Here is a 23,328-nt window from a genome sequence, read left to right as displayed (position 1 = left end):
CCCTTCTCACTGATCCTAAGGTGCAAATCCCCCCAGGCAATGGCCAGGCTCAATGTATCACAGCCTTTAGAACAGCAAGGCACACAGACAGGAAGACAGAGAACAATGCAGGCGATTGTATAAGGATAGAGTGGGAGGCAGGCTACTATCTGGGAAAGAAAGTTAGAGCAGAGAAAGAGGAAGACAGTTGGGTAAGAGTGTGGTCTACGAAGGCAGATAGTGAGAGACTTGGAAGTAGGGATATGGGCAGGAGAACAGGAGGATAGGCAGGCTGACAGGTGACAGGTCAGCGGGATGGGGCCATCTTCTTCCAACTATAATTAGATCCTCCTCAGGCGATGGGAGTGTGTGGTGGCACACTCTAATCTTTCATTTCCACTTCTACTCCACCTGCTGTTTAGGAGTGCAGCACACAAATAGAAATCTTAGAATGAAGGAAAAAGCCTAACACACTTACTATTTCCATCAGGGTCATCATTGTTACTGAAGTATAGAAGTTATGAAGTATATATTCCAATTCTTTTTTATATTTTTGTCAGCTGCGTGTGTCGTCTGCTCCCTGCCAGCGAGAGACTTGGACTGTAGCTTCTTTGTCCTTTTTATTTTTGTTTTCGGACACAAACATCAGCACACTGGTTGATATTTTTAAAAGTAGACAGTAACAAAGTAGTCAGTGTACGCCTTTGTCCTCAACGGGGTGTGCTTGAAATAGTAGTGTCAAAGGTGCATTGCGAGAATTGCCCAAACAGAGTGAATCTACCACTGTGTATTCATCACCCACTCATTAGCAGACTGAGAGTTCAACAAGTGAAACATTCTTTTTTTCAATGAGTTATTAAATTCTCAGCAAGTAACAAGCACAGTGAAACATGCAAATCACATAAAAATAGTGCATGTGATGGATAGTTACCGGAAAAACTCTGAACTTCAGTCAGTGAGGGCAACAACAAGGTCTTGACTGACTGTCATTACAAGCCTAGTGCCCTAGTGCCATGCCGCTATCCACAGTAGTGCCCCTGCACACTCCAAGGGTAGCTGTACAGCCACTCCTCCTCCTCCTCCTCCTCCTCCTCCATGTCATCATTTGCAATTAAGTTAGTGTTTGGAGCTGTCTGAAGCAGCATGCCACCATGTGCCTTAATGAAACCAGCTCCCACTCCTATCTTTATATCTTTAGGCAGTGGTAATAAGGTAACTGATTCAGACATTGACAGATGGCCTCTGCTTGCCTCTCAGATGTGCATAATTATACCACTAGTGTCTGCTCTTTTCCACAGTGGCAGGCAGCGCAGGGCTTCTCAGGGTATGCCGGTAGGAAACGCTGCACTGGTGGGTCTAGCTTTAATATACATTACAATACATTATTTATCAAGCAGGCAGACCGGGTCTACCCTTTTACATCATATACATCCTGTAATGCATTACCGCTGTTGTGGTTTCTACTGGGACTGCGGGATGCTCGCTAGTGCTTTACCAGGAATACTTAGCCATTCTCAGTCCCACAGGCCAATTTTCTGACCTCCACACAGCATGAAGTCTACATTTGTATCCTGTTTATGTAGATTCATGTATGCATTATGAAGTGGTTGTTGGTGTGTGGTGTGTAAGATATTCAAATTTTGCATATGGGATCACTGCTTTGGTTCACGTTAACTAAGTGACTGGGATTAAAAAAAAAAAATGGAATTTTTGACTTTTTTTGTTTTTCTTTGGAGAAGTCTTCTTTGTTCTTTTTAAGATAACTTTTCCCTTTGAGTGGCAATCAGAAAACTGCACACCCAGGAACATATACATTTTGCATTTACAGATTGATGGTTTGTTTGGTTTTATGCTGCTGTTATTGTTTGTGGAAAGTAGATTCTGTACAAACTCCTTAGTATTGTCACTGTTTGCAAGTGCGGGAGGTTGCTTGTTTTGATTGTGCAATCTCATCAGCAGAGCCCATACTGTTTGAAGTCTCCTTAAATTTCCCACCAATATGTAGCAGTTTAAAATAGAAGCTCTCTAATTAGGTAATGTAACAAAAAAAGTCTTTCTCACACATTTAAACAAACTTTTGGCAAATCCTCAAACATTTTCATCAGCAAACGGAATTACAAACAACAAATTTTGAGGTTTTTTTTTCCCTCTCTTCTTGTTTATGCTACGGTAATGAGCCTAGGATCCGCACTTTTTAAGAGTTTGACAACAGGATGCTCCTTTCTCTGAGAGAGAGGAAATGTGACAGCTAAAATCTTCATAAAATAATGTCTTTTAGATGTGCTTTTCACTAAGACTGAGCGAGATGAATGTGCTATACATCAGCAGTGACTGCAGAGGGGTCACCCAGAGTTCTTTGCTGCACACAAGAATAGGACCTGTAGATGGAGCTACAGCACTGCTGGAAACGTAAATGGAGGCACTTAGGAGATCAGTTACTTTTCCCAACAGGACCCATTCGTGGGAACAACTTGGAGTAAAATCCTCCATTCTGTGCATTTTATACCCAGGAACACAAGTTTCTTTAACAAAAAATAAATAAAAATTGCTAAATTAGCATGTATTAGCCAGCCAAATTAATCTTTTTCAGAAGTTTTAAGTTGAGAACAATTTTGATTTAGATGAAATGGATGAAAGTTAAAAAAAGAAAAAGGATCATTTACACTTAAAAGCTGATTTTGAGCTTTGCTGTCATTAGACCGCTTTAAGTATTTAAGTAGAATTAATATTTTAACACATGAGCTACCTCATCTGTCAGGAGTTAGACTAGAAAGAAACCTGTATACCTTATGTGAGTATTTGAACCGTTTTCTTTTTGTTACTGCCAGGTAGCAACCGCTTTAGACATCATTTGACAGCCTGTGAAATGCTGATTGCCTCACATCACACACTGTAAAGATGGCATTTGATGAATGTTTGATGCGATGCAGCTGTAAACACACTTGGCAGCTGCAATGGGTACTTTTTTGGGGGCTGATAGAATCCTCGTCTCCCCAGATGAGGGCAGGACAGGGTCAGATCTGGCTCCAGAGGTCTCAGGAGACCACCTGTGTAGAGCCACATCAGTCGGGGCCATTAACCAGAATACCAGCCCGACCGAGATCAAAGCCATAATCAGAGTTGTCATAATTGGTCTTGTTAACACTGTCCCTGAAAATGAGATGCTTTGTGATTCTTGGATCTGCCTATTTGTGGTTTACTGCATTGCAGTGTGGTCGAGCTTTTGTGAGAACAGCGAGAGGACTATGCACGCCTGTGAATTGTCTCCGTGTTTCTGTTCTGCATCTGTTTTCTCTCTGTTTGAAAAAGTTGGAGGCCTTAAAGGAGTGGGTTTCTTCAATCTCATGGGGGTTACACTCTCCGTCTCCATGGCTGAGGGAGTCCTCACAGAAGTGGGAATGTGTCTAGTAGGAGAGAAAAAAGATGACAGTGATGGCGATTTGTGTATTCATGGTTTTGAGCCTGAGGTTTATTAATTATAAAATGATAGGCTATGACTACTTGCAAACTGCTCAGTAGTGTCTTCTGATTGTACACAGTGTTATTATTTAGCTGCCCTGAATATGTCAGTTGATGCAGTGTTTAACCTTGAAACAGGTCCCCTTATTAGTGGGCTTAATAAGCTTTCTTTGCTTATATTCACTTCATTAATCTGTGAAATTTTCCTACTTTTACATCTTTTAGGATATGCATTTAGTCTTGAGAAGAAATTTAGTCAATTTGAACAGACTAAATTCATCATTATTATTTATTAATAAGTCATTTTTAAGTAAAAAAGTGTCCTCAGATTAATTATAGCAAACTGCACTGAATAAACATGTAGAGCTTCATCTGTCATACTTGGTCGTGTGTTTCTTGTATGCTTTGTGTTTAACCCCATTGTGTGTGCGCCATATCATAATGACTGCCTTTAACATACTCGCCACCTTCCGAGTCACAGAGGACACTTCTCCCTAGGCAGCCGAAGCGGCGACCTGCCGGCCCCTGTGTGTGGCTGTTCCAGGGCCAGCCTTGGCCCCGGCGCGTTAACATGCGTGTGAGCTGAGCTGACAGAGAGAGAAAGTCCATGCCACTCCCTCCCCACCTCCTCAGGGGAAAAGGCTCACATGGCAGATCTGTCACCCAGGAGGTCGCTCAGTGTTAACGCTCCTGACACGGATTAAACACTAGTGGCCAGTGCTGGAGTGCAGGGTCAGTGTAGCCACTACTGACAGGCACCACGGGGCCCCCGCTGACTGCCCTGCTCCAGCCTTGTACTGGTGCTACTCGAGCCCTGGCATGTGTCAGACAGGCGGGGAGACAACGGCCAGAGCTGGCCCTGTGAGCAAATGCTAATGCTTTGCCTTGCACGGCTGCTCTTCCTCAGTGCTTTGATAAGAGCTGCTATCACCAATTTTAAAGAATTAGTTTTAGTTTTTGAATTACCCAAAGAATGTAATTGTTTCTGCTAATATTTAGCTTTGGCTTTATAACTTAAATGTGCACTCTTACTGTTACTTACTGTTACTTTTTTTAACTAAGCTTTTATAGAGCAATACATTAGTAATTGTAGTAGTAATTGTAATAATTGTAAACAAAGTGGTAAAACTAACCACTTAACTTAAGTTACACAAACACAGTAAATATCAATGTTACTATACTAATAATATTAGATTTAAAAATGTAATTGTGAATTGCTTCACACTCTGAAACTGTTGGAGCGGATTTCTTCTCGCTGAAGAGGGACATGAGATTCCACATTTTATTGCTCTCACTCATATGTAGCCTCTCTTCCCCCCTCCCCTCTTCCTCTGTCTCTCTCTCCCTCTCCCCAGTTGATAAGACTTGAGCTGAGCTTATGTGAAATATTTATTCAGCGTTAGCTCAAAGCACCATGGTTGCCCACACACTCTACCTGCCCCGAAGAGAAATCTTATCTGTGCTTCCTCTGCCTCCGACACCCCCTGAAAGCCTGTCCCCACACTGGCCCAAGCTCAACACAAATTACATGTCTCATTGCTTTGCGTTTACAACTACTTTAAAGCCTGCCGCTTCTGTCCCAAACATAAGCCCTCAGCCAGACTCTGTTTCAGCCAGGCTGGAAAAAAAAAAAAGACCTGCGTGAGCTGAGCTGCTACTTTGATTCATTATTAATCTCTTTTTTAATAAATTTATGTTTTAATTGAGGAAGTAATGTAGATTAATTTTACTGCCCCTGAATTCACCCAGAAAAATCTCTATTAAAGACTATTCCAGTTTTTTGTAGAGGATCATATTTGTTTGTTTTTTTAAATTATAATTTTGATTTATTTTCTATATTTCTATATTCCATTTTTCCACATAGTCACATGCACAGACTGGCCTTTTTTTCTGCCCATTACACACACAAAACACACATACGCAGACACAACCATACACATACATATACAAACCCTGCAGCCTGTTGTCAGTTTTGTTAAACTCTTTCAGTATATGTTCACGTAATCTGGCATCCATCCACAGCCCCCATGACTGACCCTCATAATGCTGGCTGCCGCTATCCTCGCTTTGTTTAGCTTTCCAAGTGGAGTGCATCTGAAGAGAGTAGGGAAGATACAGCCAAGATTAAATCTTCTGTGTTTTTGGATGGTACATAGTCTTAAATATAAGGGTATTTTTGAAAGGTACCACGTTAGAAAAAGTTGTTGTTTTTAGTTAGCAGTTTTTTTACAGCAACAGTAATGGTATTGTATGGCCCCATGTGCTCTGACATTACTCCAATTAACAGTATTATGTGTGTTATACTGGTGTGACACCTATATTTATAGCCTGTTATCTGCAATAATGTATAAGGAGAGCATTTGGCACCCTTGCAGTCTAGTAGTACGTCTGCCAGTCAGTGGTTTGGGTTGGTAGACTCGGCAACCCCCTCCTCTGTTAATCAATTTACAGGATGGTAGCAACTCTTATAGAGGGTGTCTTTGTCCCTTTGTTCCTGCTACGATCCCTTCTCCCTCTCCTGGGAGAGTGTGGGTGGTGGGAGTTGCCATGCTTGCTCAGCTTTAAGTTATTTTATTCACACTTTTAATCGCTGAGTGCTTTATTATTAGGTACTGGATTCTGCTGGCCAGGGGATCTGCATGAGGAGGCGCAGAATGCATTTAGTGGAATCATATTAATGGCACTATAAAACAAATCTGTCAGGCCGTTCTTAACCCTGCTGGCAGAATTGCTCTGCTCGGGGTTGCCCCCTTCTCCAAGCGCTTACAGGTGGCTAAGGAGAGTGCATCTCCATCATCTACTCCACCGTGTGCTAATAATTTTATTAATTTATTCTTTTTTTCTCCCTAGACACCCTGTGCATAATCATACACACATTTTTCAGCTAAATGGTGTTTGTCAAGGGAGGTTTCCTATATTAGAGACACTCCTCCTAGACATACATACCAACACTTGTTCAATTACAAGTCGTCCGTTATCCAATTCTGCCGTGTGTAAACCTAAATGCTCAGGTATATCATTAATTATTACGTCCCTTGCTTTTGTTTGTTGCTTTATGACCTTTTTAGTTAAATAAATGACCACCACTCGTGCAACATATTAGCTTTTTTGTGTTTAAAAAGTTCTACAGTTTTACTTGTCATGCTTAATTTGTTGACAGGTAAAAAAATACGCTGTCAGGCCCTTAAGACTGAAATGGAGCCTCTTTAATGGCAATTAAAATGTGTATTATTTTTATAGAAATTTACACTTGCGTCTGAAAGGTTGCACTTTGTCTAACATGTCCTTTAATCACTCAGCTGCTTGCTAATAAAACATAAACCACTTAGTGGGGAATTAGTTCTGTCTCCATTTCACAGAAACTCCGGAGAATATGTGGGGACATGGGGAAGGTTTAGTCCTGCCTCTGCTCATTACTGTGGGATGTCTGACGGCAAAGTCTCAGTCTGTGCACCTGAGTAAAGGAATCCGAGAGCTTTTCCCAGATGTTTCTCTAGATCGGTTAAAAAAGCATGTAAATCTTGAACACATGGGCTGACATACCATGAGGGAGGAATTGAGAAGATATTCCTGACAGTTTTGGTTTATACCCTCATTTAAGCACTCAGCTTAGACACAAGGCATTGTATTTCTGTAGGCTTTTATCTTGTCCACTGAGCCAGAACACGGTGAGCAGAAATTTGCATTAGTGGGCGATTATGAATACCTGTGACAGATTCTCTCTGCCGGCTCCCTGGGCGGAAATGAATTGGCTCTCTCTGTTGACTTGCACAGGAAGACAGAGACCAAGCAATTAGACTTTAGTGGTTAATGTAGCAGCTTTTGCAGGGAGGGCAAGGAGGTTCAACATTCCTGCTGGGCTCATGTCAGTTTTCAGGCACATTTCCCCCCCTCTCTTTTTCCTTTTTTATGAGAATACTGGGAATATGACAAGCTACCTGTCTGCCAGCCAGCTGAATTCCTCTGGGGTGAGGGTAGCTTCGCTTTAGAATTGCCTCATGGGAACTGAGGTGACAACACATGACGTAGGTTATTCATAACTGAGAGAAGATGTACGGCAGCTACCTCTGCACATCATGCATATTCATTGTTTACATGTTTTTATCCCCCACCAGCTCTAGTTTGTTGCTGTATACTGTGCATCAAATGAGTTCTTTCAAAAATTAACAATGAAATATTGTTTGTTTCTTTATACCTTGGTCATCCAGCTGTGTTTCTGCACGACACTTTGGCTCACCTACTATCTCCCAGGTTGAATTGAGGGATAATAAGCAGTACAGTGGTAAAGCCTAAGGCATTTTGGCCACAGTGTTGTCTGCATTACTCATGGTTCACGTTTCCCTGGTGGCTGTTTGAACCTAGGCCTGGTGTGGCAGTAGGTAGACTGGCCCCCAGAGCAACATACACAGGCTCTCTATGGTTGCTATGACAGGAGCAGTCTGCTGTTTACAGGCCTTCTATTGAGGCCTGAAGGTCCCAGTGGTTCACATCCTGTCTCGGGCTTAACTCGAACATATTGTTCATAGTCTAAGCAGCCTCCAGCTCTTTGAGTCAGACTGCACAGTGCTACCATCGTGTGGGTCCAGCTTCTCAGTTATACTTGACGTTTTGAAATAAACTTTGTAAAAAAAAAAAAAAAAACTGTTGGAAAAGGATGCATAAATTATAGAACAAATGTACAAAGAATGAGGAAAAATTGACATTGTTAAAGATGTCGGTGGTAAATAGAAGTGGACCATATGTTGGATACATTGGCACATAATCACACTATAATGGATTTCAAGATTCAACTTGCTGTGGGGGACATTTTTATTTCATCCCTGTCAACCGGTTGGCGTGATCCTCCTCACACATTCCTGATCATTTCAGTTGGAGACAGACTCATTAGGCTGTCACTAAATGGGTTTAAATGCAACCGTCCAATTAGTGCTCTGCTGTGAAATGCAGTGGGTGTTGTGCAACGTGCTTAGCACCACTCATTTACAGAATTATGAGGGATTACTCATTCAGTGTGATCCATCTTATTTCTACTAGGGGTCTTGGCTTTTCTCAGTATCATCGCCACGGAGGGGGTAAATGTTGCAAATGCTTCTCCAGTTGCCATATGCGCCTCGTCAGAGAGCCTCGCTGCCTCTGAATATAAGCGGATTTGATGTGCTAGTTAAAAGACAGCATACCATGCCTATCCATGTCATGCTTTCTGTTCTGCAGTAAGGCACTCTGCCAGCACAGTGTTATTGGTGTATATAAATAGGATTTCAAGATATTAAAAGTTGTCCCTGAATGTCTGTTACTTTCAAACCACTAAGAGTAAAATCTGTTGCCATCGGCTGTAAATCTTAGAGGCTTTACAGTCTGTAGTGCTTTTCATGGATTTGAGAACGTGTTAAACCTTATTTGATTTTGGATAGAGGCTTGCTGAGATTTGAAAGCGATACCTCTATCTTGATGCTTTGTTCTGAACGGCACTCTGCCCATGTTTATGGTACTTTATGAGGTTTAGGTAACTGGTGCCTTCAATGTCTGTTACCTTTCAAACCACTAGTAATCTGTTGGCAGATCGGCTGCAATCGTAGAGGCCAGTCGTACCATGGACTTGATGAATGGTGTAATCATGTATATTTGCTTCTAAATCTGCTGATTGAAAGCTGTCCCTGCATGGTGAGGGCTCCATTGCAACACTTGTCAAATTCTGTGGATCCTTTAGCATCCTTGTGACGGTGCAATGTGACTTTTATGCCTCTTCACACTCTCCTTGCTGCGGTACTCCAGCTATGGACGAGGCGCGCGAACTGCCACTATGAGGTTGTGCCTGCGGGACATGTGTTTCCAGAATCCGCCTGATGGCCCTTGTCATGCAATTCATCCCATATGCTCCCACCTTCAAAATACGATGAACCTTTGCACACATAGGGAAATTAACATTTAAATAAATACTCTAAAAAAAAAAAAAAACTCTTATGCATGTATATTTCTAATATAGGAGCTGGTCTATAAATGCACCTCACAGTAACCAATTTAGGAGCATTCCAATGTTTTATAGCGGTTAAACTAGTTTCAACATTTTCTCCAGAGGTCCAAATAAAAAAAAAAAACACCAAGCAGGAGCCCTTAAATCAAATCACTGCGAATGCATGTGTAGCCTATAGTCTGTTGATTTAGTCTCATTGTTGATTTAGTCTCATCACATCTGTAAATGCTGGACTGTGGTTCTCTCCAAAACATGCTACTATTTTCTCTCTATCTACTGTTATGGAAATTATGTTTGCCCTACACATGTCTGTGAAGGTTAATGTTGTTCACACTTCTAACTGCCCTCCAATTTCACTGTGTTGTAAGCCTCAACACCGGCTAGCCAGGGGCCTGGCCTGCTCACACACACGCTTCCCAAAGCAACATCCTCGGTCCGGTGATTGTGTTTATGGCTGCTGGCAAAGATGCCGTCCCTGGGCAATGTTAAAGCCCAGGCTCACCCTCATATCCAGTGTTGAGACACTGCCACCCCTCTGTGACCCTCTGGCCGACAATGACACAGCTCTGTTCCCAGGCAATGTCACAGTGTGCACCACATTGGGGTCAGGGATGACTTGATATAAAGTGATCTAGGCAACCGCATCCAAATTAAATGTTTTTTTTTCCTCTTTCTGTTTTTCTGTGTGTTTATGTTGTTGAGAAATGAGATTGCTTTGGTGTGACAGTGCTTCTGTGAGGAAGGCCCTCTTTCACCTCTCCTTTTGTGTGAGGTCACCCCTGTGATGCAGTCTCTATGGAAACAAGCCTCTCCCAATAGGGGTGAATGTACTCAAAGAAAATTTCATTACTAGGTGTTTGTTAAAAATGCTCCAGTGCCCACGTGTCCCGTTCATTTGAAATCACCCTCTACCCTTTATTTTCTCTTAGGTGAACATGAGCATGGGTGACGACGAAGAGGAAGACGAGAAGGTATTGTATCTTGTCTCTTTCTAACAATATAAGTGATAATATGTTTTGGTGGAATGTTAACGCTTATCAGTTTTCACTATAAACATAAATGTTTTTAGGTTACCATAAAACATAGATGGTTTCAGTATTCCATCCTGACATTACTCAGTCACGTCTAAAAATCTTTTTTGGTCTTACCAGAAGGGTAAACCCTGCTAATATTTCTTTCTGAACATTGAAGGTTAAATCAAACCCATAACAATGTTTGCATTGCCTCTGGTGGGTACAAATTCCTTGTTCGGCAAATAGCTTTTATTATTATATAAATGAACATTTGCTTCTGAGAAAATAGAAAATATTTTAACAAAGAGCCATACACGTTCTAGTCTGTATTTTAGCATAGTCACATTGACAGTTGATGCTCAGAAGCTCTTTTCTAACTAAGAATAGAAATAATTTCATGCATCCCAAATGAGGCCAACATCTATGAAACAGTATCTAGATCTCTATTCTGTTCCTCTGAGTAGTCAGTGTCACTCTACACATGCACTCCGCCGAGAAACTGCAGCCCTTTGAAAATATATAAATCAAATTTAAACAGCGCTGTCAATTAGATTTTGCACAGATTTTGCCCAGCTGTTTGGAGATAAAATCAGTAGATATTTGTTTTGTATCATTGTTTTCTAAATGGGATAGTTGTGTTGAGAATGACCTTTTACTAACAGAACAAATGAACAAAGTAGAAGAACACAGCAGTAATCTTATACTTTGCCCCAAAAGGTTATCATCAGTCATTTTCACTTGTTTGTTTTTTAGAAATCATAAAGGATAATGTTTATTAATGTATCTCTCTAGTGTCTCTTGAAAAACAAAACAACAGGAAATCTTTAAGTAGCCTGAAAATTATACTTCCCCACAGCACATAATATTCAATTACACTCATCCTGCTGTTTTCTGTAAAGAAGGAAGAGTTAACAGGGATGTGTATTATTGCTTTATGGCAATGAAGTGTGGAAATAACGCAAAGCCTTCAAGCAATGACCCTTGTGCTGCATGTCTAGGCCCAGGATTCATATCCATAATGCGCTCAATATATTCTGTTGTGATGACCTGGGGCTATGAAAAAAAGCCAGCTTCTTTTAAAAACACAGGCACATCCACCAAATCCTGTCTGAAAGGATGGGCTAATTCACAGATGAAACTCGCATTATATGTCTGCAAACACAAAGTTGGAAGCTGCACTTGCTATCATTGTTAGAAACAGGCAAACTGGTGCTTAAACAAACAGCAGTGACACTGAAAATTCTGTGTATTTATGAATATTGAATTGAGCAGGATTGCCTTCATGCACTGAATGTAAAGCCATTGCTATATAGACAGATTATTACTTATTTGTCTTTACCTTCACACTTCAATATATAATAAAGTATGTTTACTTTCTTAGTTTAGGAAATGTCAGTGATTTTAGAAAGGTTTAAGATTCTCTCAATATGCTGCGTGTGTTTCCGAACTCTTAAAGCTTTTTGAAAGGTTTTCCAAGAGCCTCCCTAAGCCCTTTCACACTCTGAGGAAATTAAATATCTCCTTTCATTTACTAATTAAGCAGTCACCCATGTTTGTTTTAAGCTGTCAGCTTTAATTTAAAGTGGCTTTTTTGAAAGTCTTGTTATGGTCTTGCTGTCACTTGAATGTGATATCATGCAGTTAGATCAAGCAGTGTAGCTTTACACCTCCTATCAAAGTTGTCTTTAGAAATATTTGGGGTTAAAGAGTGATCAGTGTTAAATTTGATGACTTCAAAGCCTTTGCTTTTTTCCCCTAGTCTTTCCTCTAACATGTGAATAAAGGCTTTTCCCTCGGAGAAGGTTATGATTACCACTCAAATATGTTTTTATCCCCCTTTTTCCCCCTTGAGGAAAGAAATAGTTAAACCTCAGACAGAGCAACAAGAATGTGAAGGCATGACGTTAAAGAGAGACGAAAGGCAAGGCAGTGTTACAGAAGGATAATACAGAACAGATTCTCTGCCTGTGACAAATCTGTCCTCAGGGAAAGAGACAGCTTACAAATTATGTGTGGGCAAAGTGACTTCCCTTTGGCCTTAGGTATCAATTGTGCAGATAGACAATATTTAATCATAACATAAAGAAACAGAGAGGCAAAACAAGTCCATATATATCTAATAGAAATGAAAAGGGAGGTTGAAACAGACCTTTCATTGCCCCCTGGCTGGCAGTGCTGGTCTGGGGTTGACTTTTTCCCAGAGCCTAGCCCAGGGGAGACGGAGGGAGGGGGAGGGGCTGGTTGTGGGGGTGCTAGACTGGGCTGGGGGCTCCATCTCTCACCCGATAGTCCATAGTCACCGCTGGGTCTCCTTGAGCACACCAGTCAGACAGACTGCCCATGTCATGATCTGTACAAGAGCTCCCACTCATAGACACACCACCACATTACAGCCTATCAAAGTTTTATGGGGGGTTTATTGTAGCTCCGTGTGAGATAATTTGCCTGGAACACAGGTGTTTTTCATTTAGATGCACTTCTTATCTTTTTCAAAAAAGTCTGTAGAAAAATATTCAGTCTGAGAATTCAAATTTGGCACCGTTTATTCTAATTAGAATGATGCTAGATGAGCTTTTTCCAGCCTTTGATAACACTCCACACGTCTGTGAGAGTCTGTTTACCTTTGTGCAGGAGATCAAATTGGTTCTCCATTAACACACCTTAAAAGGAAGCTTTTACAATTTTGTCTGAAATGAGAATATGATTTCACACAGGTTTTCTAATCAGTAGACATTTAGGATTCATTTAGTCCATCCCCAGTTTACTCGTCCTTTTCCATTTCAGATGGAGATCTTTTATTTATTTATGTTTTCTCTGCACTCATGTACATGCCGAAAGAGAAATGAACAAAGATAAAGAATACCGTCAAATGATTAACACAGGAAGGACTTCAGTTTTGGTCGCTAAGGAGATAAAGGATTTCAAGAATCTTAAAGCCCATGAATAATGATAATCATGAGAGCTCTGCCTCTCTATCCACACTTCAGAGAACATCTATTTGTCTGTTTTTCCTGTTAGAAATGAAAGCCATTACTGTTTCTTTTCCTTTTTGCCGGCGCTGTATTTCTGGCTAAATTTACCTTGAATGTTTATCCAGTGCAGTTAAATAATGTTTCATAGCTCTTATTAGATTTAAATTCTAAATTTCATGTAATGTAATTCATGTAATGGAGCCTGATGAGGCATCTGTTGAGGCTCTATATTGAGTGAGCTATCATTTCTTAGTGTGTGGCTCTCTGCTTCCATCAGGAGCTCACAGACACGGATTGTAATGGCTTTTAGCAGAGTATAACAGTGTTCACCTCTTTCAAAATAAACTAAGGATAAATAGCTTAATTGCCACCTGATGTGGAGTAAAGGACAGGACACACATGAAAGTTTGCTCGCCTCCCCTCAATGCAGTAGAGTGGAGTAAGATGATGCATAAACACAGATAGTCCTCTTTCCCCATGTTGAGACCATGAGATGGTAATCTCAAAAAAAGCATATTTGTGATAGTTTTCCCTTTTTTGGACAGTGCTGAGTCTCCAGTGTCTGTCCAGTCCAGAGCCCAGTGGGGGTGGCTCTGCTAGTGTGGGAATTGCTCTCTTCCTTCGCCTTTCGTGGAGAAGAGTGGGCCTGACAGTGGGGAGTCTCTGTGTGCTGGCAGACAGTGTGTTCCCAGGGGCTGCCTCATGAAGCTCTGATAAAGGCATTTTGTCTGGACCCTGTCAATGCACACAGGCTGTGGCTTCGGCTGACTTGTAACATAAACATATAGACATCCAAGCCTCCTGCTAGGGTCCAGAGTGCCCTCCCCCAACACTCTTACTCCCCTTCTCCCTCTCACTCTTCCTCTCCTGCCCTCTGTCATCATTCCTGTCATTATTTCCTTCCTTTTGATGTGAGGCTTCTCAGCCCTCTTTAGCTTGTGTAACTTGTGTTATCTCTAGTCACTCCTCTGCCTCTGGAAGGCTTTACACTCACATTGTTATTTCCATCCTTGATGTGATTGCATTTACTGCATTTCATTTTGAGAGCCTCCAACCCCTTCACGTGTTGACATATTGCTTTGCAAGACCCCGTCATCAGTGCATTAAAAATGAAATAATGCTCTATGTGCAGTGTTAGTTGTGACAAGAAGCATACAAATGAAAGAGCAAACACATCCAGCTGGTGTTCTAAGCAGGGAGAAGTGTTTTTCTCATACAGAGAAAGTGTTAGGAAAGGTTAGAAAGCCTGGCCTGACAGATTTGTAAAAACATGTTCAAACTTGTCCTGTGCAGGCTGCTGGAAAGGAATCTTTCCTAAGTTGTGAGGCCCCTGCACTCCTTGTCTAGGTTGTCTAGTCTGCCTGATTGCGGATGGCCATTTTGTGTACTTTTCATCTATCTCGAGAGTCTTGATTGTACTGCACTTGTGCAACAGCTCTATTGTGTGTGGCGGACAAAAGCTGAAATCTCCCAGCCATCCACATAACAGCCTCTGAGCACTGAGTCTGTCTCATCTTCAAAAGCATAGTCTGAAGATGTACAGTGTTTGCTCATTATGGGCCATTCAATAGATAAATCACACATAATAGCACAGCAGAGATAAACTGCTCTTTGTCTACCCTGCCCAACAATTGACTTACAGTGTACCTCATCAGTGTGCTTTTTTTTTTTTTTTTTTTGTTAGGAATCTGGGAAAAAGGGTTTGATGGATAAGATACATATGGTGCAGGAAGTAGTGCTGGCTGTCCAGAACGTTTTGGAGGAAATCGCAAACACTGGAGAGCGAATAAAGAAGTAATTTGAACATTTTATATCTATCCCACAAAATATGCAGTTTTTTTCGTTAATCAACGGTAATAGTTTTGTTTTTGTTTTCATAGAACTCCACATTAATCTGAGAAAATTATTCTTTTATAGCATATTCAACTGGTCTGTCCCATTCGTGTCGTGCCTGGCCTGCTTGGTGCTGTTTGTGGCAACAGCACTATTATATTTTATCCCACCACGGTATATTGTGCTGATATGGGGTAAGTTCTACATCTATTCATTCATATAGTAGTACAGTGAATAAAAGAAAAACTTTTTTTTGCATGAAAGTGTATATGACAAATATCTCAAGCTGACAAACTCCCACTACCTGTTTCTTGCTAGATCCTTCATTACTGTGACCAAAAAATTCTGACAAATTGTATAAAAAATCAACACCCAAACCACTGTTGCAAAACACATCTATACACAATATTATTCAATCTTCCGAACTGCAAATCCACAATTTAATGAAGTACAGTAATTTGAGAAATCTGCCATGCCTACACCTCTGCAGATGCTCAGAGATCAGACAGCTGCAGAGGTTTGCTCTGCTCAGTGTGGGCTGATGTAGCAAAGCCTAGCAGAGGCGAGGCCTAAGGTTTGTGTGAAAACAAAGCAGAGGTATAGTAGCAAGCTGTATATAATACATGATGTCCTTGGGCAGTCTGTAGGCTCCTGGTCTAGCCTCTCATTATCTGCTGTAGTCATACAGAATAGACAGTCATCTTAGTGGTCAGGGAGATATGCTGCCCTTAACAGGCTCTCCTCCTCCAGCTGTAAGCCCACAACCACTGTACTTCCACACTGCCTTCAACACAATCAATACCAAAAAACCATCATATCAAACAAAACACGCATAGTCTGAGACACTCCTCTGCCTCCCCAGTTAACCCCCATCTCTGTGGTTGCAAGGCAAGCCTTTCAAGTTACTTGCACATATTTAAGTCCTTAGGTTCTTTGTCTGCATGTTGAGGTACAGGCAGTACCAAGCTGTGAATATAATGGTCCCATTACATGACCTCAGAGTTATATATGTTCTTCTCTGGTAAGCAGCCATGTGCAAAGTAAATATAGATGTGCTAGAAATAATCTGATTGAAGCAAACAAAAGTGAGGAAAAGTTGTCATAAATGGGTGCCTTTTTTATTATTCCTTATCATTATTCATCTGCTTTAATTGATTCAGTATCACTTTATTCATACTTGTCTCCATTATATTGGTCTGGCTTGAATTCAATTCTCTGAAAGGGATCAATTGAAACTGCATCATATAATGCAGTTACGGACACACCGGTGGGAACTTTATACTGTACAGTACCTAGATAGGGTTACACAACACTTTTTCTTATTAGTATTATTATTATTGTGACTGTAAAATATACTTGTTTGTATGACACCTTTAATTATTAATGTGTTCTTGTTTTCACAGGCGTTAACAAATTTACCAAGAAGCTGCGCGACCCATATACTATTGACAATAATGAAACACTGAATTTCCTCAAGAGGGTGCCTTCTGATGTTCAAAAGGTAAGAGTCCAATTTTACATACAGATAGGGAAGAATTCCCTGAAGATGTCTGGATTATTTGCTGTACCAGAATTCCCAAGTGTTGCAGAAATATATCCCCTGGCTTTGTTTGATTATTAATGGACTCGCGCCTCTAAAGCAGCCCTGGCCCAATTATTCCTCAGTGCAGCTCCATGTAGTCGCCTGAGTGAGGACATGCTCAGATCTTTCCTCAGCAATATTGCTGCAGCCTTGTCCGTTATTAGCAATTTTGTCTGTCAGATTGAAATGGTGTGACATTAAAGTTGGTGATTGGCCGAGGGCCGGCGTAGGGCTCCTGAGGTCTTTGGCCGTTGTGTCAGCACAGAAACTCTGATGTGGCCTCAGTCACTTCAGGGTGGTAGAGTCAATTAATTTAGTCGTGAGCCCCAGTCGTCTTGCTGGGTGCCATATGTGATTACATATTAGCCATGGCTGATATGTCATTTGCATTTACATCACAGAGCTGAGGAGAGCTGTCAGGGTGTAAGTGGTACTGGGTGCTCGCCGTTCTCTGACTGAGAATTTTGCTCGGCCAGGAAATGAAATGCCACACAGTGCCTTCATCTCCCAGGTGACTGAATTCAGCAAGAAATCCTGACAGTCTGAATCTGGGAAGACACTCTCACCCCAGTCTGTTTCTCTGCTGCACCCTTGATGTCCTCCTGCAGCAAGCCATTGCTGACTTCTCTGTGATGTTGGAGGTAGCCTGTGTTGTTTGAGATTTGGCTGGCTGAGTTGGCAAAACAAGGTGGTGAATACATTTTGATTCCGAATCCTTTGTATGTGTTCTTCCCCATTGGCATACAATGTTTGAGCTTTGAAAATGATTCACTTTCAAATCTCATGGAGACAATACTTTTTAGCCTGGTTTAAAAGAGAAACTACATCTTGAAAATAGCTCCAATCATAAAAAACAAAACACCCTTAAGATTCATCATAAGTACGTTTCATTATGTACTGTAAAAGAAAACCTTAACATCATATACACAGGAGACCCAAAACAATAGACCACATATTTTGTTTTTGTTGACTTAGAACTTCAATCCTCAGATAGGTGTGGACACAAAAACACCACAAAGGCTGAAAATTGACTCCTGTCTTTCTTGCAAATGTGACTTGGCAATTAGTGCCTGTGCACATCTACAAAGTCTGCCTCAAACGGGGACTTCTGACAGCACTGTGTCTGTCCTGAAATAAGAAGCATCTGTCAGTTCTGAGGACAGTTTCATGTTCTGATGCAGAAGGCAGTCACTTTGTTCCCACATTCCATCTCCCATTCTAATAATGGAGACCAGCTAATTAGCATAGAGTTCTTACCTTTATTCAACAGATTCACCGTATTGTTTGAGCTCAGCAAGCATGCTTCAAAAGCAAGTTTTCAAATTCCAGCTCTTCTCCCTTTCAGTTTACCGTATGATCAGTCCTCTTTGGATTATGGTGGCAGTTTGGGGTAAAAAAAAAATACGGACAATTGAATGTCAAAGAGAACATGATTCTGTAACATACATTTATTTTGTAAATCCATTTGAACATCAAATAATTTCTGGAAAAAGAAACAGTGAAACATGGGTGAATCTATCTTGATTCTACAGATCACCAACAAAACAAGGTTGTAAGTTCAAACGTCACATCTCAGGTCTTGTTTTCCCTGGAGAAAGAAAAGTCACACCAAAGGTCTGTAAAGCCGCCAAGAAAGTTACGCGTCAACTGATGTCGGTAACTTAAACAACTTAAACTCGCTTTATACTATTCACAGACTTGAACAAAGTTTTTCTTTAAGAAACACATCTTAAGAGTGAGTGATTATGCAGTTTGCAACTCCCTCACTGGCCTGGCAGGTCATCTCAACAGTTGATGTCTGTTTCTAATATTGTGATTGTGGTGCAAAATGAGAGGGGGGGGGGGGTTACACTGGTACGGAACCCTTGACTCTTCAAATCCTTCCTCCCTGTGATTAATCCCCTCTGCTCCTGTGTTTAAAAAATGATTCATTACAGGCGAGCCCGCCTCGCTTTCCCCTGCACCAGCTCTCCTCAGGGGAGCCATTACCGTGCGCTCCACTGAGCTCGGATTACCTGCCTCTGACCAAACTGCTGTTTGTTTTTACAGGTGCAGCACAGCGCGCTGAGAGCGCCCACCAGCCAGAACCAGCCACGGAAGAAAAGGTAAGCTCCGCGGACACGCTGGATGAAAGGCTGGTCTCCCTTTGAATTTGGTACGACGCAGTCCACCTGACAACCATGCTCCAGTGCCAGCAGAGCCCATGACCCTGTGCACCCCCACCATACCACCCTAACTCTGCCTCCTGCTGCTGAGGGGCAGCCAGCCACTCTCTGGCTTGTGTGTTTGCCACCCCCCTGACAGAGGCTGTGAACTGCAGCAGCTAGGAGGGCAGCACATGGCGCTGTCAATCACAAGCCTGGAGGTAAAGAAAAGAGAGTGCTGCAAGGCTCAGCCTTCATCTTTGGAAATAATTTAGAAAAGGAATGAAAAGCTTCGGGTTTGGCTTACCTTGGACCTCCACGGCTTTGCTTTGCTTTTTTTTTTTTTTTACTTTGGTGAAACTAAGAAATTTGACTTCAGGTTAAGTTAATACAAGCAGTTTATAAAAAACAAACCATCGCAAATTTTTTTCTTACATCCACGTGTTAATATAAATAAAGGTTATGTATTGCAATATATTTTTAAATATTTAAAATAATATGTTTTGACACACATTCAAAATATCGGGACAAATTACTGAATGTTACTATTCTTTTTGTGGTAAGGATCTACTGAATATAATGCTCTCAGCTTTCCTAATTTATTCCCAGCAACAAAAATACATTCATGTACTGCACGTTTATTATTTCCAGGAGACTTTATTTGTTACTATATGTTAGACTGATTAATTTGAGAGTTTTATTTTGACTCACTATCTTGTCTGCATCATTAAATAGGGAATTTGCTGGAATCCTGAATAAAGAGTCTTGATCAGTTTGAGCTCTTGTTTTTGGCCATGGTTTTTCAATAACTGCACTCTAGTGAGGATGGATTACACCACTTCTTTACTTGAATACACAGTAAACACATCTGATTACACAACACAGCCATTGAACAGAGCTCACACACCGGCCACCGCTGCGCCTTGGTTACCGAGCTCACATCAAAGCTGTGTGGCTCCAGTGTGCTTCCTAATGCATTGCTTTGTTGCCTTCTCACAATAACAGGGTCCAGATGAGAGAGAAAGAGCTCGTCTCACAGAGAGTACTTTCTCCATCCTCAGCATTTGGTGCTTTACATTTCCACTAAAATCACCTGGCCTATCTAATGGTTACACACACATTTTTCCATCTGTCTCCCCACAATATTTTTTCCAAGAAGAGGGGTGTACTATATCCTCTGTCAATTTTCTCATCCATATTTAGTTTACATACAAGAAAATAATGATTATAGACACCTTTGGCCATTTTTGATTTTTACAAAACATTTGAGATTTTTTTGATTATTCTTACATAAATGCCCTATTGAGAGAAGGAAAGTCCCTTCAAAATATGTACAATTCAAACTGCACTGATTCTATATATTAGCTAGTCTACATAAGAGGCAGTTCACCACGCTAATACATGTTTGCATGAAAACATTTGTTATCTACTTATCCTGCTTCTTGTCTTTCTGATAGTAGACAAATAACAAAGGACTTTTTTTAAATATACATAGTAAGAACTGACGTTGGGCTCAACTGAGGCTTGGACCCCACCATTGGGAGTTTGTTCTAACTGATTGGGAGACTGAGCATTGCTCCCCTCCTCAGCAGTAGCACGCTGGTGAAAGAGCATCCATCTGTGCTTTGTGAAGAGTTTGATTGGCTCAGGGGGACCTGGTGGAGCCCCGGGCTATCTCTTTTGACAGGCTGATAGAGACATCACTGGGCTCTCCCAGGAGCTGCCACCAGGGGTCCATTTCAAAGTAAGAGGGTGTGGAGGTGACCCTGAGCTTCTGACGAGCTAAATCCCACACACCGGCTGAAACACTCCGACATTCTTGGCTCCATTGGGGCTGGTTTTGGCTGTGCTGGGAGGAGGGCAGAGCTGGGGAGGGAGGGGTGGACGGTACAATGAGATCACTGGCAAGAGCCGATGAAGTGTCCCCAAGAGGTGAAACCAATTAAGCAATACTCCCAGGGTACTTGTAATCGACATTTCAACAAACATCCAAATTGTAGCACCAGGACATCTAAATCTCTGACAGAACATGTAAAATTAAGAACGTGGCAATTAGTGGGCACATAAATCCAAATAAAAAAAATTAGATTAAAAAAAAATTCACTGGTAAAAAGCTAATTTATAAGTTACAATAATATTGTGTCATGGGCAGATATATAATTGAGCCAAATGCTACCAATGACATTCCAAGAGGTCATCTGGGAATACGGTGGCCTGCCTCCGAGCTGTCAAATCTTTGGATCTGTGGCACTGAGAATGTGGACATGGATATAACCTGTATCATTCATAGTCACTTGATTATACAGAATAGTCTGACAGGGTTACAACCATTGTTGATTCGGCTCTGCATGCACTAGTGCACACTCATGCTACCTACTTGTACACACAAACAAACAAAAAAGCAGTTATCATATTTAGGGAATTATTCATCAATGTATTTTCTCCTGGGAAGGCTACAAATCTCAGCAGAGGAACGCACTGTGCAATATGGTCCCTGGATGCATTGGGGAAAATCCCTGGATGTTTTACAAGCTTGCTAATGAACATTTGAGCCACACAGCAGTTAACATTGTCTGATCACATTTTTTCTCCAGTAGTTGTTGTTGTTGTGCATAGTGTGGCAGTGATGTCTTCATCAGGCTGTCAAAAAGGAAGTGCCTGCAGCTGTGGCGGATCCCCCCAGAGCCTGTCACACTCCTTGTTTCCATGGCAGTCCTTCAGGCAGCACCACAGGCAGGCTGTGTGCAAGGACCCATACAACCTGTTTTTTCAGCAGCCGCTCCTCTGATGTTCAGCCCCGGAGCGGGCGTCAAACTACCAAGTGCAGAGAGAGAGAACACTGCACGCTTTCTCTGTGTCGCAGATCTGCGCTGCTTTACAAGGAAATGCATAGTAAAAAAAAAAAACTCATTTGAATAAGCCACTATTCCCAGCCCCTCCTTAGTAATTGTTACAAGTGCAATGTCGTTAAGGTTCTCTGACCTCCTCTCTGAAAGACATAATGTGCACAGTAGGACAAAATAAGAGAAGTACGACTCCTAGTTGACTTACATGTGTTAAAGCATTTGTGTGTGTGTTATTTGCTTTGCTTGTACCACCTGAGAAGCAGGTTATGGAGATCAGTGGTTGCACTCCAAGTCCCAACTGGCCTAAATTAAAGGTGCAGAGGTTACAGGCTGCCTCCAGACAGGTTCGAACCCTTATACCAATAAAGAGCAGAATTGCCAGGGCATCATCTCAGCGGCAACACAATTCAAATGACAGACCAGACTGACTTTGCTACAGTTAGATTGTTTGCCTGTACTGCATTGCCCGTTAAAAACGTGCCTGTTTAAAACAGGCTGATTGCTTGGCCTTCGGTAGTGATGCTTACAGCTTTCTCGAGAACCGCTCATCCAAAAAACGTAACGCTGCGTTTCTTTGGGTCCTGAGCAATACACTTGCCATGACAGAGTTGTGTCTCCTCGCAATGCTAGCGCATACAGGTTTTTTGCTAACAGCTACTGTTGCTATTTGGGACCAGGCTATTTCCGGAAACGAGAGCGGTATTATGAAATTCATCTGTTCTATAATGTACTTTAACAAGCAACAGAGTTTGATACATATATGTAATACTAATACATATTTACCATAGATCTCAACAGCTCACACTCAACACTGCACTTCCTTTGGTCCTCAGCAATACACCCACCCAGTGTGAAGGTGATCGGAACGGTTGTCGAGAAAAACAAAGGACAGACCGAGACCACTTCCGTAACGCATCTAATACCTGAGGAGACTGTATGGAGAGCTTTTAAAGCCTGTTTGTTCCAGATTGTAACTTAACCAGTCGGCACATTGCTTTATTCTCTCCCGATGATAGAATATATAAATCATGGTAACCAGGATTGATGTTGTCTCAGGGAAAAGGGGTGGGAATATGACTGAGATAACAACAGAGAAAAAAATGGTCGCTAATAGCAGCTGTTTTCAGTAGCTCCAGTTTACTAATAATTCATTTTGTGGCCCACAGTACACACTGGTGTTAAGACATGGCAAAAGCCATAATTCTTTATAACATCAAGAATAGAAGATGGCCTTTTAGAGCTGAAATTAAATCATTGGCCTTTAAAAGCATTTCTCCAAGGGGCAAGCTGCATTAATAAATTCAACTGATTCTACTTTAATATTATTCAGAGTGCATTAAAATGAAGACAACAGCTGGGATCATGCCCAGTCTCGGGAGTATTGCTCGGGCCAATGAGAGCTGGTGAGATGCAAAGCATGTCTGAGCACAACCCTGCGTTGTGGACGGGGGGGAGACACAAGGTCTTAGTGTTACAGGTGCAGGCCTGACAGTTGCTGTTCCCGGATCAGAGGTTGTTGGGTACTGACA

The 23,328-nt window shown here is 41.6% G+C and overlaps 1 protein-coding gene across 1 annotated transcript in view; it reads left to right on the top strand.

Moving 5' to 3' along the window:
- mctp2a (multiple C2 domains, transmembrane 2a) overlaps nt 1-19,731 on the top strand; it is a 33,899-nt gene extending 14,168 nt beyond the window's left edge. Inside the window, exons 18-21 of the mRNA XM_032523886.1 lie at nt 15,079-15,188; nt 15,312-15,421; nt 16,631-16,728; nt 18,859-19,731. Of these exons, the coding sequence (XP_032379777.1) occupies nt 15,079-15,188; nt 15,312-15,421; nt 16,631-16,728; nt 18,859-18,918 (378 nt within the window). The 3' untranslated portion in view covers nt 18,919-19,731. The remainder of the gene's footprint in view (nt 1-15,078; nt 15,189-15,311; nt 15,422-16,630; nt 16,729-18,858) is intronic.
- The last annotated feature ends 3,597 nt before the right edge of the window (nt 19,732-23,328 follow it).

Source organism: Etheostoma spectabile, chromosome 8 (genome assembly GCF_008692095.1).
Source record: "Etheostoma spectabile isolate EspeVRDwgs_2016 chromosome 8, UIUC_Espe_1.0, whole genome shotgun sequence".
Taxonomy (NCBI): Eukaryota; Metazoa; Chordata; class Actinopteri; order Perciformes; family Percidae; genus Etheostoma; species Etheostoma spectabile.
The sequence above is the reverse complement of the archived record's forward strand: the minus strand, read 5'-3'. Positions and strand labels throughout refer to the sequence as shown.